This window comes from Gekko japonicus, unplaced genomic scaffold (assembly GCF_001447785.1).
Source record: "Gekko japonicus isolate JY-2015 unplaced genomic scaffold, Gekko_japonicus_V1.1 scaffold1703, whole genome shotgun sequence".
Lineage (NCBI taxonomy): Eukaryota > Metazoa > Chordata > Lepidosauria > Squamata > Gekkonidae > Gekko > Gekko japonicus.
Window position 1 is genome coordinate 146,757 of NW_015169224.1, and position 17,306 is coordinate 164,062.

The following is a 17,306-nucleotide window of genomic DNA, read 5'->3' on the forward strand; positions in this document are numbered from 1 at the left end:
TTACTACAAATATACCCTTTAAAAAAAAAAAAAAAAGAATCTTATCTAGTAGCTGTTTTAAGTTTTTTAAAAAGAAAGAAATTGTGTTTTTTTAAAAAATCTCTGAGGAACTCTCTGCGTCTGCCAGTGTTTCCTCTAAACTGAGTTAGTGTGAGCCAGCTCACAGTCTTTTAGCCTCCGGCTCACACATTTTTGTCTCCGCTCAGGAAGGGATGGCTCCAGAGCAAACTCATTTATGCTCCAGCCAAATGGCTCCCTCACAACTTTAATGCCAGCGGATCACCAAGTAGAATTTTTGCTCACAAGACTCCACAGCTTAGAGGGAGCATCTGCACATTAAAGGCCAACCCAACTCTGGGTCCACCATGGCATGAGCAGAGATGGTCCACCATGGCATTCCTCTGCACAACAGTCCTGTACTTCCTTGGTGGTCTCCCATCCAACTACTAACCACCTCTAACCCAGCCAGGTTGGTGTAGTGGTTAGGAGCGCGGACTCTAATCTAGGAGAACTGGGTTTGATTCCCCACTCCTCCACAGGCGGCCAGCTGGGTGACCTCGGGTCAGTCACAAGTTATCTCAGAGCTCTCCCAGTCCCGCCTACCTCACAGGGTGTCTGTTGTGGGGAAGGGAAGGGAAAGGAGACTGTAAGCTGCTCTGGGACTCCTTCAGGTAGTGAAGGGCGGGGTATAAATCCAATCTCCTCCTCCTCCTCTTCCAAGCTCTGATGAGACCGGGGCTTACCTGGGCTACTGAGGCTGCTGTCTGCGTATTTATCATTTATATAGCACTTTTAGGGTGGTTCAGATGCGGCGTTTGCAACGGTATAGGTGCCGGTTGCAATCGGTGTACTTACCGGTGTTCACACATAGAACATCTGCCTTCCGTCCCTAACCGTTGCAAAGCCCTTTAAACCGTTGCACTCTGCCACTAGGTCCCCAAGTGGTGGTATCCTGAGTGCAACGGTTGTAATCGCTTAACCCCCCCATCTGATCGCTCTCCACCGTTGCAGAGCCACTTCCGTTCGGAAGCCTGAGGCTTCCGATTTTCTCCAGCCATTTTTTTTTAAAGGTCGGCGATATGCGCTTGGGCGAAGCTTCGCCCTGGCGTTTGTTTAAAAAAAGGAAAAGAAAAGGGCCTTAGTTTAGCGTTTTGGAGGCGTCCGGGACCTCAGAGAGGCTACTTTGCTCTTTAAACTTTAAAGGTAAGTCCTTGCCTTTAAAGTTTAAATGTAAGACAGGGTTTTTTGCGCATGCGCGAAGATCGCCATTCTATGGATGGCTGCCTATGCGCATGCTCAAACTGAGTTAAAAAAAAAAACCAAAAAAGGCCGATGCCCGCTGTGTGTGGACGGGCATACAGCGATGGGATCCGCAGACAGGAGGTGAGTGTGATCGCGTTTCAGCCGGCATAAACTGCACCGGTTCCAACCGGTACAGTTTATGCCGGCTGAAACGGCACGTCTGAACGCACCCTTAGTGATGTTATTCTTTCAGCAACCCTGAAAGACAGCGTGTCCCTATTATCTCCACACAGAAGATGGGGCACAGACAGTGGCTTGTAAAGGTCCCCCAAAGTACATTTACAACGGGGCAGAAATTTCAACCAAGGTTACAGTTTTGTCCCTTACCTGCTCCATTTTGCTACCTGGCTTCTGCAATCTATTTTACAGCCTCTCAGGACTAAATGGATTATGAACTGCAGAGGGAGTCTCTGCTCACCAGCCATTCCCTGACAAAGGTTTACCTTTCTGGTCACTGCAATTAAGATGAAAAATGCTCTCCCCTTCAGCCACACAGCTCAGGGTCTATAAATACAGCAGTGACAGATTCTTCTCTGGGGGTAGATGGTGGGATTGGAGATAAATGCAATCCATTACATCTGCACTTTGCAAATCTAAAGAGTTTAACAGTCACTTGAGAATTCTCTGATATACTTGCAATGATTATTTGGTGTTTTTTTTGGGGGGGGGGAATATTCCATACATATAAGACAGAGAATCAACAAATTTACATAGCTACACATTAGGGAAGGTTCACTGTATCGTTTTTTTTTAACATAGTCATTTGATCTCATACTGTAACCAAAGAGTTTATTTCTTTTTTCCACCTTATGGTTTTAATATACCTATTTTGCTCACAGCTAGGTATATTTGCTTTCTTCTGGCTGCTCTCCTCTTCTCTGCACGACTCAAGTCTTAGCGAGCTGCTAAGTTGTGTGTTTTTTTATTAAACTAAAGTTTGTGCATGCTCCGTTGGTTGCTTGTGCGCATCCGTCGAAACTTGGAAAAAACACACACCACCTTTTAGCTAGGGGACATGGGCGGGCACCGGAACTACCTCCGGAAACGCGATCAGACGCTCGCCCTTGCCCCGCGGTTTCCGGAAACTAGTACCTCGGAGGTACTAGTTTTTTAAACTGGATCTTCGGAGGGAAGCCTCGGGTAATTCACGGGAGCTCTATGCTTCCCAGATGTGGCGGTGAGATCGCACCCAGAAAATCCACCTATCTTCCGTCTCTCTAGCATGGCTAATGTTCCGTGTGACCGCAGCCAGGGTTGGTGTAAGTCAGGACCCAGAAGCAACTTGATGGAACTTAACACACATATAGATTTCAATAATATAATCTATCACACTCATCCTGGTCTCTGACCAGTAAGTAAATTCTGCAGGGTGGTCTTTTAGATAAGATCCATTTAAGATACAGAGGTTCATTCTGCTAATTACCTGTGCCATTATATTTTCAGCATAATTTGCTTTGGAATCCTTTGAGTATCTAGGATAAGGTAAATAATAATTTCCAGTCTCTGGAAGGCAGTCTTTATAATTACTATATAAGCTGTTATTATCTTGTCCCATTCTGGCATTAAAATCCCCTCCTATAATAATATATGCCCTTGGATTATTTAGTATTATCTGCCAAATATATGTTTCCAATTCTTTCCACTCCGTTTGTATTTGTGATTTTATTTTAGCTGTAGTTAAATATACGTTTATAATGACACAGGAGACCTGATGAAAGGCCAACAACACTGCCATTGCTAATTGGCCACAAGAAGGGAGCTTAGTATTAATATTAACATTTAAAGATGCCGTAACTAAAATCTCTAATCCTCCCTTTACCCTTCCATGTTGGGAGGGCCTCTAAACACCATGTTTCTTGTACCAATATCACATCATATTTACTTAACAATTTTTTGTATATTACCTTCTCTAATCCTACCCATGAAATTCCAAGACAGGAAGGCTAAGATTTGTGACTTGGATCCCCAACTTCCAATGGCTTTTTCAGACAGTCAGTCGTTAGAAATGATCTTATTCAGTTGTCCAGTGACATCTTGATATATACAGCCAGGGCTTTTTTTGTAGAAAAAGGCCAACAAGAACTCATGAGCATAATAGGCCACACCCAGCAGCAGAAATCATTAGCATATTAGGCCATACCCCCTGACTGCACCACTCATTAGCATATTAGGCCGCATTCCCATGTTACCAAAAGTGTGGTCATCCAGCCACATCCACCTTTTGCTTCTTATTCTGTTTACCTTGTTTGTTGTCAAAACCCAGGGCCTTTTTTGTTGCAGGAACTCCTTTGCATGTTAGGCCAAACACCGCTAATGTAGCCAATCCTAATGAGTTTCTGCTGTTGGGTGTGGCCTATTATGCTAATGAGTCCCTGCTGGGCGTGGCCAACTTGGGAGCCAGCCGGAACTCCGTTCCTGTGCGTTCCTGCCCAAAAATAGCCCTGTATACAGCCATTTTTAACACATATATAAATTCTCCCGTCAGAAAGTCATGTGCACATTTCCCCTAGAATCTGCAAGCGAGGTGGATTGCTGCTGACGGGATGTACGCCCTTGTGCAGGGGAAGCATCAGCCATGCCCAGCTGGTTCCAGAGGAGAACCAAGGGGCCACGGGAATTGGATTAGGGAATCAGTTCAGATGTGTAGTGTCCGCTGACCGCCACCGGAGGCCAGCGCACACGCCTGAGCTTCAGTCCAGGACAACAATGGGGACTAGGATCCTAGTCCCTCCACTGGGGGAACCAATGGGAACCGTGGCGGGAAATTCAAACCCGCCAATGGGACCCAGGGGTGGTCCCCTGGCTGTGTATATAGATGGCCTGCCGGCCGTTGGTTCGGTGTTCTTGTTGTGTGCCTAATAAAGCGTGCTATGCACTATGTCGTTGTATGTCGTCCATCCATGCGACAACCCACTACATAACAAGATGTATGAAGGAACCCTTTATTGCTGTTTTTGCCTGGAAACCTTGAACCTCTAATGAGGTTTATTTGTTTGCTTGCCTTTTGGCCAAAACGTCACCGATTGCCATTGCTCTAAATGACACCCGAGACGCTTAATCTTCCCAAGAGCTGCAGGGCCAGATTCAGCACAGGAGGAAGTTAAGTTCGAACCGTTGTCCCTTATCTGTCGATGTTTCGATTTGCAGGGAGTTTTTTACATGAGAGAACATAATAATATTTTTTTAAAAAAGAAAACCCTCCCCTGCAGTGTGAAGTGAAGCAGCCCATTTTGTCGCCTCAGAATTTTACCACCTCATCCTGTTGCCACAGACCACGCTCAGCCCGGAGGCCAATAAAATTGACAGACCTGGCCCGCCGATCAACAGGAGACCAGGCTGCAGCTCAGCTGTCGGCAAGGGCATGATGTCACTTCCTGGGAAAATCCAGAGGTGACATCACCCCTCTCTAGAAATCTCCAGAAACTCTATGGTAAAACTGGTGTTTCCTCAAAAGGGATGTCACTCCTCTCTAGGAATCAGCAAAAAACCTCTTTGGTTTTTACCACAGAGGTTCTGGTGATTCCTAGAGAGGACTGGTGTCACACCACTGTGAATGACTTATTTTAGTTTTTGCTGTCTCCCACTCATGACTGGAGTGCTGCTGGGGAAGGCCCACTGGGGGCAAGAGATCTCCCACCCACAGCAGGCATACGGCAACCATAGAGGCTAGGAGGCTCCGAGTTCTCCAGCCACTGACTCCACTTGGCCTGGCCAAATGGCTTCAGCTGCAAAGGCCAATGAGAAGAGGTCAGTGTCCCGAGGCATGGCTGGAGGCCACTCCAAGCACCTCGGGAAAGCGACTTTAGCTGAAGGTGCCCTCTCTCGAGATCCAGTTTGGTGTAGCAGTTGGGAGCATGGACTCTAAGCTGGAGAACCGGGTTTGATTCCCCACTCCACCACATGCAGCTCGCTGGGTGACCTTGGGCAAGCCACAGTTCTCTCTGAGCTGTTCTCTCAAGAGCAGTTCTCAGTCAGAGCTCCCTCAGCCCCACCTCCCTCACAGGGTATCTGTTGTGGGGAAGAGAAGGGAAAGGAGATTGTAAGCCACTCTGAGACCCCGACTGAAGGGCAGGGAATAAATACAATCTCTTCTTCTGCTGCTCTTAGAATGGTCCAGTCGGCCACAAATTGCCCCCCATGCCTTCTCTGCAGCCGGCCGCAATTATGAGACAAGCTCCTATCGGAGGTGCATAAGATCTCCTCCTTATTGGACAGACAGAGGATTTTAAAATCCGTTCTACATTAGAGGGCAGTTGTCTGAATTTTAGAAGAAGAAGAGATTGGATTTATACCCCGCCTTCACTACCCAAAGGTGTCTCAGAGTGGCTTACAAACTCCTTTCCCTTCCCCTCCCCACAACAGACACCCTGCGAGGTGGGTGGGGCTGAGAGAGCTCTGACAGAAACTGCTCTTTTTCAAGAACAGCTCTTATCAGAACTGTGGCTTGCCCAAGGTCATCCCGCAGGTGCAAGTGGAGGAGTGGGGAATCAAACCCTGTTCTCCCAGATTAGAGTCCGCGCACTTAACCACTACACCAAACTGGCCCTTTTATGCACCTATTTGCGTCTGGACTGTTGCTACGTATGAGGATTGATCATTTTCAGTGTCTTTTTTTCTAGCCTGAGTGGTTGTTACCAGCCATGGGCTCCTTGAGGGAAGGTATTTTAGAGTGGCTTTAAATAATACCAACTTGATCTTTTAGGAAAGTAGTATGAAATTCATTAAATAAGTGAAGAGCATTCTGGACTACATGGCCCAGTGGTCTGATCCAGCAGGCCATCCTTATGTTCTCGGCTGCGATCGGCTCTCTAGATGTGTAAAACAGAATTCCATGTGACAGAAGAAATGAGAATAAAAATGTAGCATGGAAACAGTTCCCATTAGGTACATGAACATGGAGGTCCCTCCACAGGCAGCTGCTGGTGTGACCTTGGGTCAGTCACAAGTTCTCTCAGAGCTGTTCTCTCACGAGCCGTTTCCGAAAGAGCTCCCTCAGCCCCACCTACCTCACAGGGTGTCTCTTGTGGGGAGGGGAAAGGAAAGGGATTCTAAGCTCCTCTGAGACTCCTTCAGGTAGTGAAGGGCAGGGTATAAATCCAATCCCTTCTTCTTCTTCTACATGCTTCCGGGATTTGCTTCCTGGATCTAGATTTCTCCCCCTTTGCCTTTGATTTGCACTGCAGTTGCTATTAAAGGCCTCTGTTCTTCTGACGGGGATGGGCCTCCTCGTGACTCAAAGAGCCAGCGCCCGCTTGTCAGAGCTGAAACAGGAGTCTCCCTCAAGCACACAATACCTAATAGGCTGTATCATCAAAGTTGACTTTAGTCAGCAGATACTGTGTGTAAAAGCAAGATTCATGCAGAAACTCCTGCTGGGAAGAAACCTAAAGCTTCTCTTAAAATCACAGACGGCTCCAAGAGACCGCTGGGAGAGACCAGCAGGAAGCGGGGGAGTCTCTCATCTAATTAAAGACCCAGAGAAGCTTCCACTGTATGCCCCAATTAACGTGTAAAATGGTGGCCTGCAGAAACTGCGCCGGTGTCTAGTCCATCAGTTATTTACAAAGGATTGTTTGCCTGGCATATGGCTTCTTCTTTGCACCTGTACAATGAACGCTAATATGGAAACCGACTCCTGTGTGCCAAATGCAGGGATCATTTCCTGCGGGAGCACACAGGAGCGGAGCTCCGGCAGTAAGGAGTCCAGGGGGCGGGTGCACATGCAGCAAGCCCCGCCCCCTGCTCCCAGCAGCCCTCAGTTGGGCCACGATGAGCAAGAAGCAGCCAGGTAAGTTGCAGAGGCCCCCCCGGCCCTCCTTCAGGTACAAGCTCTCCCTCCTCTGTGAGGACAGATCTGCGCGTCCCCCCACCCCCATAGCTAGCAATCCAAAACAGTCCATTGGCACCTTTAAGACCAAGTTTTATTCAGGTACAAGCTCTCCCTCTGTGAGGGCAAATCTGCACTCCCCCCCCCCCCAATAGCTAGCAATCCAAAACAGTCCAGTGGAGCCTGAGCAGTGGGTGTTGCCTTCTGACACACTTCCGGTGATGCCAGGGGGTGTGGCATATGCAAATAAGTTATGCTAATAAGTTATGCCAATGAGCTCCTGCACCTCTTTTTCTACGCAATGACCCCTGCCCAAATGAGTACCAGAAGCATGGCAAATGGTATATTCCCTTCCTCCTGGATGTCTGAGTTCAAACTGCCGAGAAGCTCTGCCAGCACAGTTGTCTGTATTTCCACCTTTCCCGAGAGAAGGAGGCCTGTGGTTGAGAGGCTTGAGTATGAGGACACAGCAGCCTCTTAAAAACACAAGAAGAGCCCTGCTGGATCAGACCAGTGAGGGCCCATCTAGTCCAGCATCCTGTCTCACGCAGTGGCCTCAGCCAGTTCCTCTGGAGGGCCAACAACAGGGCAGAGAGGCCAAGGCCTTCCCTTGCTAAGAGCATCAGAAGAGGCCGTGCTGGATCAGACCAGTGAGGGTCCATTCAGTCCAGCATCCCGTCTCACACAGTGGCCAATTAGTTCCTCTGGAGGTCCAACAAAAGGACAGAGAGGCCTAATATATTACACCAGATAAACTTGCTAAGCAGAATGAAAATTGTTCAGGTAAATGTTGGAAATGTAAAAATAAGATAGGTACATTTTATCATATGTGGTGGCTTTGCGATGTAACAAAGAGATACCGGAGATGGATCCACGAGATGATGCAAGAGATATTGAGATCTAAAATACCATTTTTGCCGGAAATATTACTACTAGGATTTTGATAAAGATGATAGATATTTTATAGTACATCTATCTACGGCAGCAAGAATATTATATGCAAAATATTGAAAACAAATGGAAGCACCAAAGAAGCAAGAATATGTGAACAAACTGTTGGAGACGGCTGAAAATGACAAACTGTCATCGTTGATGAGAGGGACAACAGACCTAACATTTCAAAAGACGTGGAAAAAACTGTATGACTGGTATAATATAAATGCATAGTTTAAAGTAATGAAATTTTTGGTATTATCAATCTCTTTAAGTTTAATAGAAACTATGGTAAAAAGATAATACAGAAACTTAAGCAAACCTATAGAAAGTGATTTAAGAAAATTTTTAAATACGGTAATAGAGTAATAAGAAAATATACTGATCTCTTTGTATGTCTTATGTATGTAAGTGGTTGTTTGTTTATATGTTGTATGTATGTATGTATGTGTATAATATGAAAAATAATAAAAGTGTACCTATGGGTACTTAACAACAACAACAACAAAAGGACAGAGAGGCTGAGGCCTTCCCTGATAAGAGCATCAGAAGAGCCCTGCTGGATCAGACCAGTGGTCCATCCAGTCCAGCATCCCGTCTCACACAGTGGCCAACCAGTCCTTCCGGATGGCCAACAACAGGGCATAGAGGCTGAGGCCTTCCCCTGGTAAGAACATCAGAAAAGCCCTGCTGGATCAGACCAGTGGTCCATCTAGTCCAGCCTCCTGTCTCACACAGTGGCCAACCAGTTTGTCTGGACAGCCAACAACAGGGCATAGAGGTCAAGACCTTCCCCTGGTAAGAACCTAATAAGAACCCTGCTGGATCAGGCCAATGGTCCAGCATCCTGTCTCACACAGCAGCCAAATAGTTGCCATGGAGTACAAACAAGCAGGGGACAGGGGCCAAGATCTTCCCCTGATGTTGCCTCCCAGCCGTGAATTTCAGAGGTTTACTGCCTCTGAACATGGAGGCTCCCTTTACTCACCACACCTGGTAGCCATAGGTAGGCCTCTCCTCCATGAAATCTACCTAAACCCCTTTCAACACCATCCACATTCAGGGCCATCACTACCTCCAGTAGCAAGAAATGCCACAATTTAATTACTCAGACCAAAAAAATCAACTCCTTTTATCTGCCTTTGTCTTCTTTTCCTCCAGACTCCATAAGATAGCTTCCCTGCCCTCACTGAGAACAATGCAAACCTTCAAGTTAAAACTGCAGCACTCTATTATTATGTAACTATAAGCATCCATCCTGTCTTGTCCAGGGGAACACAAGGCAGAGTCAAAGTTCTTGCAGAAATCCTAACAAGTCCACTGGTCTCTCAGTAGTCAAGTTCCACCACAGACAACCAACTGAACCCCCTCCAACAGCTTGACTCCAACAGCTGCTGCAGGAGACTGAGCTCTTAAATACTGGAGGAGACTCAGGAAGTTCAAGCTAGGCCCCGCCCACTTGGGACAGATAGTGCTTCTTCAAGGGGCCATGCTCAGTGTTCCCTGTAAGACAAGGGTGTCAAACATGTGGCCCAGGGGCCGGATCAGGCCCCCGGAGGGCTTCTGTCAGGCCCGCAGTGGAACTGGCTGTCTCCTGCTTCTTCTTCCAGTTCTGCTGCTGCTGCGTCATCGTAGGTTTGCAGCTTACAGGTACACACGTGAACAGCATGCTCAAGATTGCAACAGCACAGACATTTTGATGCAATAATTCAGAGCAAGAGGTGTCAGTTATTAGACATTGTTAAATAAACAAAATATTGCAAGAGTGCTAATGTTTTGAGCATGTTTTTATTTTAAGTTAAAAAAAACCCCACCCCTTTGTGTTTGTGTCCTTTATAAAGTTCATATCTCTGCTACCTGGCATTACATTTTATGACACACACGGCCCGGCCCAACAAGGTCTCATTTATGTCAGATCCGACCCTCATAACAAATGAGTTTGACACCCCTGCTCTGAGTTGAGTTAGTGTGAGCTAACTCACAGTTTTTTAGCCTACGGCTCACACATTTTTGTCTCCGCTCAGGAAGGATGGCTCCAAAGCAAACTAATTGATGCAGGAGCCAAATTGCTCACTCACAACTTTAATGCCAGCAGCTCACAAAGTAGAATTTTTGTTCACAGGACTCCACAGCTTAAAGGGAGCATTGTCACATTTGGAGTTTTGTGCTCTGGTGATATTCTGCAGTGTTCTGGAGACAGAGACAGAGAGAAAATCCGATTAAACCCTTTCCCTCCCAGATCCTCTTGCATGCAGAGTTACAATATCCAACACACAGCTGCCCCCATAAGAACATAAGAGAAGTCAATGTTGGATCAGGCCAATGGCCCATCCAGTCCAACACTCTGTCACACAGTGGCCAAAAATACCAGGTGCCATCAGGAGGTCCAGCAGTGGGGCCAGGAGACTAGAAGCCCTCCCACTGTCACACAACCCCCCAAGCCCCAAGAAGACAGAGCATCACTTGCCCCAGACCGAGAGTTCCTATCTACACCTTGTGGCTAAGAGCCCCTGATGGACCTCTGCTCCATATATTTATCCAATTCCCTCTTGAAGCCGTCCATGCTTTAGCCGCCACCACCTCCCGTGGCAGTGAATTCCACGTGTTCATCACTCTTTATCACCCATTAATATCTGGGCCTGCTTCAAGGACTGGTGTTTATGCAGCAACCCTAGCCTGGGACCTTCTGCATGCCAAACAGAGAATGAGACACGGTTCCTCCTAGTCCACCCTCACCATACCGTCTCTCCTCCCTGTTTTGTTCTTACATCTGCAGGGGAACCGGGCACCAGAAGTGCTTGCTTCCTGCCTAACTCCGTCCTTCTTCTCTCCCCCCCCCCCCGCCGCCAAACTGGCGTCCCCAAAGCGAAGCGATGCAAAATGCATCGATCCAAAGTCCCTCCGTCTCGAGGGAAATTAATTAATCATCACAAAGCCCAAGAAATCCACTTTGATGGCTCGTTTAAGCAACGCCCCCTTGACAGAGTGTCACCGCTCATGTTGTTCACGCCTGGTTTTTCAAAGTAATTTTTAAAAAGAAAAGAAAATGACTTTGATGGCTTTTTTCCTAGTCACGGATATGAAATTGCTCTATGCACGTCAGGTCGTGTACACGTGAAGTTGCCTTCTACTGAATCAGACACTCGGTCCACCAAGTTCAGTGTTAAGCCGTTCGCTTAACAAAGAAGTCGGAGAGTTTATTCATCAACTCGAACACAACTCCAACACGGATCAACATTAGATAGCCAGAACAGCTTTTGCATTAAAGTTGTTCCCTTTTTAAACTCTCCTGGCTAATATAGCCATGCCTTTACTGTACATTATCAACCAATGAGATTGTCTTCATAAGGACCAATCATCAACGTTCCCGCTCGGGGAGCTTGCTGATGTGCTATTGGTCGGTTCTTCCTGGGCTAGCCATGCGATTGGGTGCATTAGGATCCTAGCCCAGGACGAGGCTTAACATTGCTTTTCTATGAGGTGATTCGCATACATGTTTAGGCATTTAATGACAGCTATTGAGTACACTAAGGAGCTGCGGTGGCTCAAGTGGTTAAGACGCTGAACTGCAGGCTGTGGAAGGTTGGTAGTTCAGCAGTTCAAGACCCGGGTGCCGCATGATGGAGTGAGCTCCCATCTCTAGTTCCAGCTCCTGCCAACCTAGCAGTTTGAAAGCAAGAAATTGCAAGTAGATAAATAGGTACCACTTCGGTGGGAAGGTAACAGCGTTCCGTGCGCCTTGGTGTTTAGTCATGCCGGCCACATGACCACGGGAACGTCTTCGGACAGCGCTGGCTCTTTGGCTTTGAAACGGAGATGAGCACCGCAACCCTAGAGTCGGATTCGACTGGCTTTCGAGCAAGGGAACCTTTACCGTTACCTTATTGAGTACACTACATTCAGTATTGTCTACTCAGACTGGCAGCAGCTCTCCTGGGTCTCAGGCAGAAGTCTTGCACATCATTGGATACCTGGTCCTTTTAACTGGAGAAGCTGAGGATTGAACCTGGGACCTTCTGCATGCCAAGCAGATGCTCTGCCAGTGAGCCACAGAAGAAGAAGAGGAGAAGAGATTGGATTTACTCCCCACCCTTCACTAGCTGAAGGTGTCTCCCAGCGGCTTACAATCCCTTCCCCTTCCCCTCCCCACAACAGGCACCCTGTGAGGTAGGTGGGGCTGGGAGAGCTCTTTTGAGAACTGCTCCTGAGAGAACAGCTCTGAAAGAACTTGTGACTGACCCAAGGTCATGCCAGCTGCTGCATGTGGAGGAGTGGAGGATCAAACCTGGTTCTCCCAGATTAGAGTTCGCGCTCCTAACCATGACACCAAACAGCAGGAGGAGGAGGAGGAGGAGGAGTAGGAGTAGGAGATGAAGAGTTGGATTTATAGCCCACCCTTCACTTAGAGTCTCAGGGTGGCTTACAATCTCCTTCCCTTCCTCTCCTTGCAACAGACACCCTGTGAGGCAGGTTGGGCTGAGAGAGCTCTGGGAGAACTGCTCTTGAGAGAACAGCTCCGAGAGAACTGTGACTGACCCAGGGTCACCCAGTGGGCTGCATGTGGAACAGTGGGGAATCAAACCCAGTTCTCTAGATTAAAGTCTGCTGCTCTTAACTACTACACCAAAGGGCCCTTGAGGGACGAAGAAGCTCTCTCAGAAAGTGACCAAGGGCTGGAAAACAGTGCAGAGATTAACTGAAAAGATTGAATTGGCCGCCAGAGCTCGGGCTGACTAAACAAGTCAGTTCCTCTGTCCTTCCGTAGCCCTGCAACCTCTGGGAGATACCAGGTAGCAGAAGGCTGGAGATCTGCGGTTTGGGTATCTGCCAGGCTTCCACAATAAGTTAAGAACTCTGGGTCCTTCCCAGACCGAGCACAACGCTCCTTCGCTTCCTCAAACCCAACATTCTGACAATGCGTAAGAACGGGAAGTGCACGCTTAAGTTCGTTCAAAGCATGGACCGATCAGCTTGAGAGCAAAAGGGGAAAGGAGAGCAGTGGATGACAAGTCCTGGGTTCAAATCCAGATTGGTAGAGTGATTACAGAGTCAGCATGGTGTAGTGGTTAGAGTGTCAGGCTAGCAGCTGAGAAACCCAGGTGTGACAACTTTTTGCATTCACACCCAGCACCTACCGCCCTTCACAACCTCTCCCCCACAGGTTCAGGTTACAGGGAGAAGTGGGGAGAAAGCCGGGTATAAATGAAGTCAACAGCAAATAAATCTCATTTCTGCTACACACTCCGGAGGGTAAGCCTTCAACAAGCCTGTTTTCTCTTCCTGACATCAGTCCATAATTTACCTTCCATTTGATCATGAAACTGTCCAACCTTACAGGGCCATGATTGAGGACTGCTGGGTGACTGGGTTCAGTTCAACATTTTTTGAACAGGAGATTGGTTCTGTCAGGTCCTTCAGAAACCCCATTAGCAGGGCGGCGGGAAGAAATGAATGCACAACTCGGCCAATGCGGAAGACCCTTGTCCGAAGTGCAGTGGTGGGCACGGAGGTTCCCTGGGCCATGATCTGGTGTGGGGATCTGGGAATTACAGATCCCAAAGTCGTCTCTGTTTCCATCTGTGATCCTGAGATCCAGGAGAAAATGGAGGGATTATCCAACTGGAAAGTTTTGTTCCAGGAAGGGGGGGGGGAACCTAATGGGGCAGATTATACAAACATTTATGGTTCAGTGTCGAAGGTATATTGGGCTGCTATCACAAAGTGAACGCTCCGCTGAGCACCGCATTCCATTTATTCCTCAGCGGGCAGACAGGACTGCCTTCTGGTTACCAAGTACTGATACCACAACAGCGAGAAGTCTCCGGGTCTTGCGGGGCTCTTTAATCCAGAGGAAACGGCGACAGCCAAAAAACAAACCGACAAACAAAACTCTCCACGATAACAACAAAAAAAGGAGGAACCAAACCGAGAATCGAAGATTCTCTTTTGCTTGGCGCTTTCTTCAATCCGAAAGGGAAAACAGCCGTTTCCTCCACTAGCTATGCAGCATAAAAGAAAACAAAAAGAAGGAATGGAAGCGCCCTTTTGCTAATGATCAGAACATCCTACAGATTTGTGTGTGTATATATTAAACCACCCAGCACAAACCCGTTAAGATAACAACAGCACGATCTGAAAGGCAAATGCAACAAAGTCGCTTTGCAAACGAAGGCAGTCGGAAAAGTTGTAAAGACGATAATGAGGGAAATCGTTTCCCCCTGGGGCTTCAAAAAGATATAGAAAAGGGTATAAGACTTCAAGAGGTTACAGGCACAGACTTGGAAGTTGTACAAAACTTCAGAATGCTCCTCCCCACTCCAACTCAGTGTCTACAGATTTCCCCCATGGCCACCTTCCAACCATAATTCACCTGCTCTTCCAAACCAGCTGAAAACAGAAGCAGCTGAGTTACATACAAGAGCTTTTCTGTTACAAACGCAAATTGTATAAAGATCGCCGGCCCACCAGTGTTCCCTCTAAGCTGAGTTAGTGTGAGCTAGCTGACAGTTTTTAGCCTCCAGCTCACACATTTTTGTCTTAGCCAGGGGTCATTCCGTAGAAAAAGAGGTGCAGGAGCTCATTAGCATAACTCATTAGCATAACTCATTTGCATATGCCACACCCCCTGACATCACCGGAAGTGTGTCAGAAGGCAACGCCCACCGTTCAGGCTCCACTGGACTGTTTTGGATTGCTAGCTATTGCGGGGGGGACGTGCAGTTCTGTCCTCACAGAGGAGGGAGAGCTTGTACCTGAATAAAACTTGGTCTTAAAGGTACCACTGGACTGTTTTGGGCCGGGGCGCCGGGCTCTGCAACTTACCTGTCTGCTTCTTGCTCTGAGGGCTGCTGGGAGCAGGGGGTGGGGCTTGTTGCATGTGCCCGCCCCCTGGGCTCTTTACCGCCGGAGCTTATTCTGGTAACAGCGATTTTGTGGAGGTGATATGGCTATACATATGGCCCATCACTAATACCAGGAGTCCAAGTATAAGTATACAAGGAAACAACATCTGGTTAAATTATATGTGTACTAAAACTCTGTAACAGGTCTTTGAATGTGTGCCTAGAATATATAGATAATAGTGACCACTGAGGAAGGCCCTTAGGGGCCGAAACGTGTTTGGTCTTCAGTTGTAAATTATTTACCCATCGTATGCATGTACAGAGGATAAGCTTTTATAGTCTGATCTTAGACAAAGTAATTTTTAATCAGGAAAGTTTTAACATGTGTACACCTTAATAAATATTTGTACTTTTATATATATGGTTTAGCTTAGCCCTTTTTGGTTCGTGCACACACACAGTCACCAGAGGTCACCATGACTTCCAGGTGCACACACGGTCGGTCACCAGAGGTCGCCATGACTTCCAAGTGCACACACGGTCGGTCACCAGAGGTTGCCATGACTTCTAGGTGCACACACACACAGAGTCACCAAAGGTCGCCATGAGTTCCAGGTGCACACAGTCGGTCACCAGAGGTCGCCATGACTTCCAGGTGCACGCACACTCATGGACATATGAAAAATAATTTTAAAACCCCTCAAAAAAGAGATCTGTTGGGTGCATTCTATGTTTTCACGCATCCAACCTTGTGCCCGCATCGACAAAATACCTCAAACAAGCAATGCTGACGCGACCTGTAAGCACTACAGTTCTTTTGTACGGTATTTGTACGCATGGATGCACACTGGCAATAGCGCGGGGCAACAAGCATCTTCGGGTGCATGAGCGCACCAAGATGGGTTTGTTGTTGTTGCAGCATTTTTCTCGCAGCAGACATGTGCAGCAGTGACCCAGAGGAGAAAAAGGATGTGCACGGGCTGAAGAAAGAGAAAGCTGCTGGGAAATGAGCAGTTTGGTGTAGTAGTTAGGAGTGCGGACTCTGATCTGGGAGAACCGGGGTTTGATTCCCCCGCTCCTTCACGTGCAGCTGCTGGTGTGACCTTGGGTCAGTCACAAGTTATCTCAGAGCTGTTCTCTCAAGGGCAGTCTTTGAGACAGCTCTCTCAGCCCCACCTACCTCACAGGGTGTCGGTTATGGGGAAGGGAAAGGAGTTTGTAAGCCGCCTTGAGAGTCCTTCGGGTAGTGAATGGCGGGGTATAAATCCAATCTCTTCTTCTTTGAACGAAAAAGGATTTTACGAAGAGAGGTGAGAGAATGGCCTGATAGAAGACAGGCAGCCCTCCTTCATAAATGTTCTCTCTGGGTGCGATTTGAAAGGCACCGTGGAGGGAGGGGGAAGAGCCTAATCTAATTATTCCCCACGCGGCCGAGAAGAGGCTGTCAGCACATTCTGTGACAGTATAATGAAGAGGGAGAAAAAGGGAATTCAATCGGCTTCCTTTGTGAGACACAGTTCAGGATGTACATTTCATTCAACAGTTTCAAACGCCGGCGGCTCCGTGTCACTCTGACACCCCGAGGGTCTTCAAAGCAGCTCTGAGACTACGCTGGCAATAAAACTAGTCACAGAATCGTAGAATCATAGAGTCGGAAGGCGCCCACAGAAGCCATCTAGTCCGACCCCCTGCTGGATGCAGGACCAGCCTACAGCATCCTTGATAACTCTCAGGGGTCTTTTTGTAGCAGGAGCTCCTTTGCATATTAGACGGCACACCCCCTAATCTAGCCAATCCTCCAAGAGTTTACAGAGCTCTTCTTACAGGAGCTACTGTAAGCTCTTGGAGGATTGGCTACATTAGGGGGTGTGTCGCCCAGGGCTCTTTTTGTAGCAGGAGCTCCTTTGCATATTAGGTGACACACCCCTAATCTAGCCAATCCTCCAAAAGCTTACAGAGCTCTTCTTACAGGGGCTACTGCAAACTCTTGGAGGATTGGCTACATTAGGGGTGTGTCATCGTCCAGCCATTGCTTGAAGACTGACTCTTACTGTAAAAAAAATTAATTCCTAGTATCCAGACTGTATCTTTCTGCCCATAATTTCAACCGATTACAAACTCCCCACAACAGACACCCTGTGAGGTCGGTGGGGCTGAGAGAACTCTTGACAGAAACTGCTCTTTTTTTCAAGAACAGCTCTGACAGAACTATGGCTTGCCCAAGGTCATCCAGCAGGTGCAAAGGGAGGAGTGGGGAATCAAACCCGGTTCTCCCAGATTAGAGTCCGCGCACTTAACCACGATACCAATCTGGCTCTCAAGTATTATCTGCTGCTGCCTGTACAATGTGTCCCTCAACTGCTTCTACAGGTGGGCAGCGCTACTGGGAACTCTTGAACTCT

At 47.6% G+C, this 17,306-nt stretch overlaps 1 protein-coding gene across 1 annotated transcript in view; it reads right to left on the reverse strand.

The window, feature by feature from the left end:
* The window catches only part of LOC107114819 (corticotropin-releasing factor receptor 2), a 138,529-nt gene extending 133,864 nt beyond the window's left edge, over positions 1-4,665 (reverse strand). Inside the window, exon 1 of the mRNA XM_015416413.1 lies at positions 4,611-4,665. Coding sequence (XP_015271899.1) covers positions 4,611-4,665 — 55 coding nt within the window. The remainder of the gene's footprint in view (positions 1-4,610) is intronic.
* Between the last annotated feature and the right edge of the window lie 12,641 nt (positions 4,666-17,306).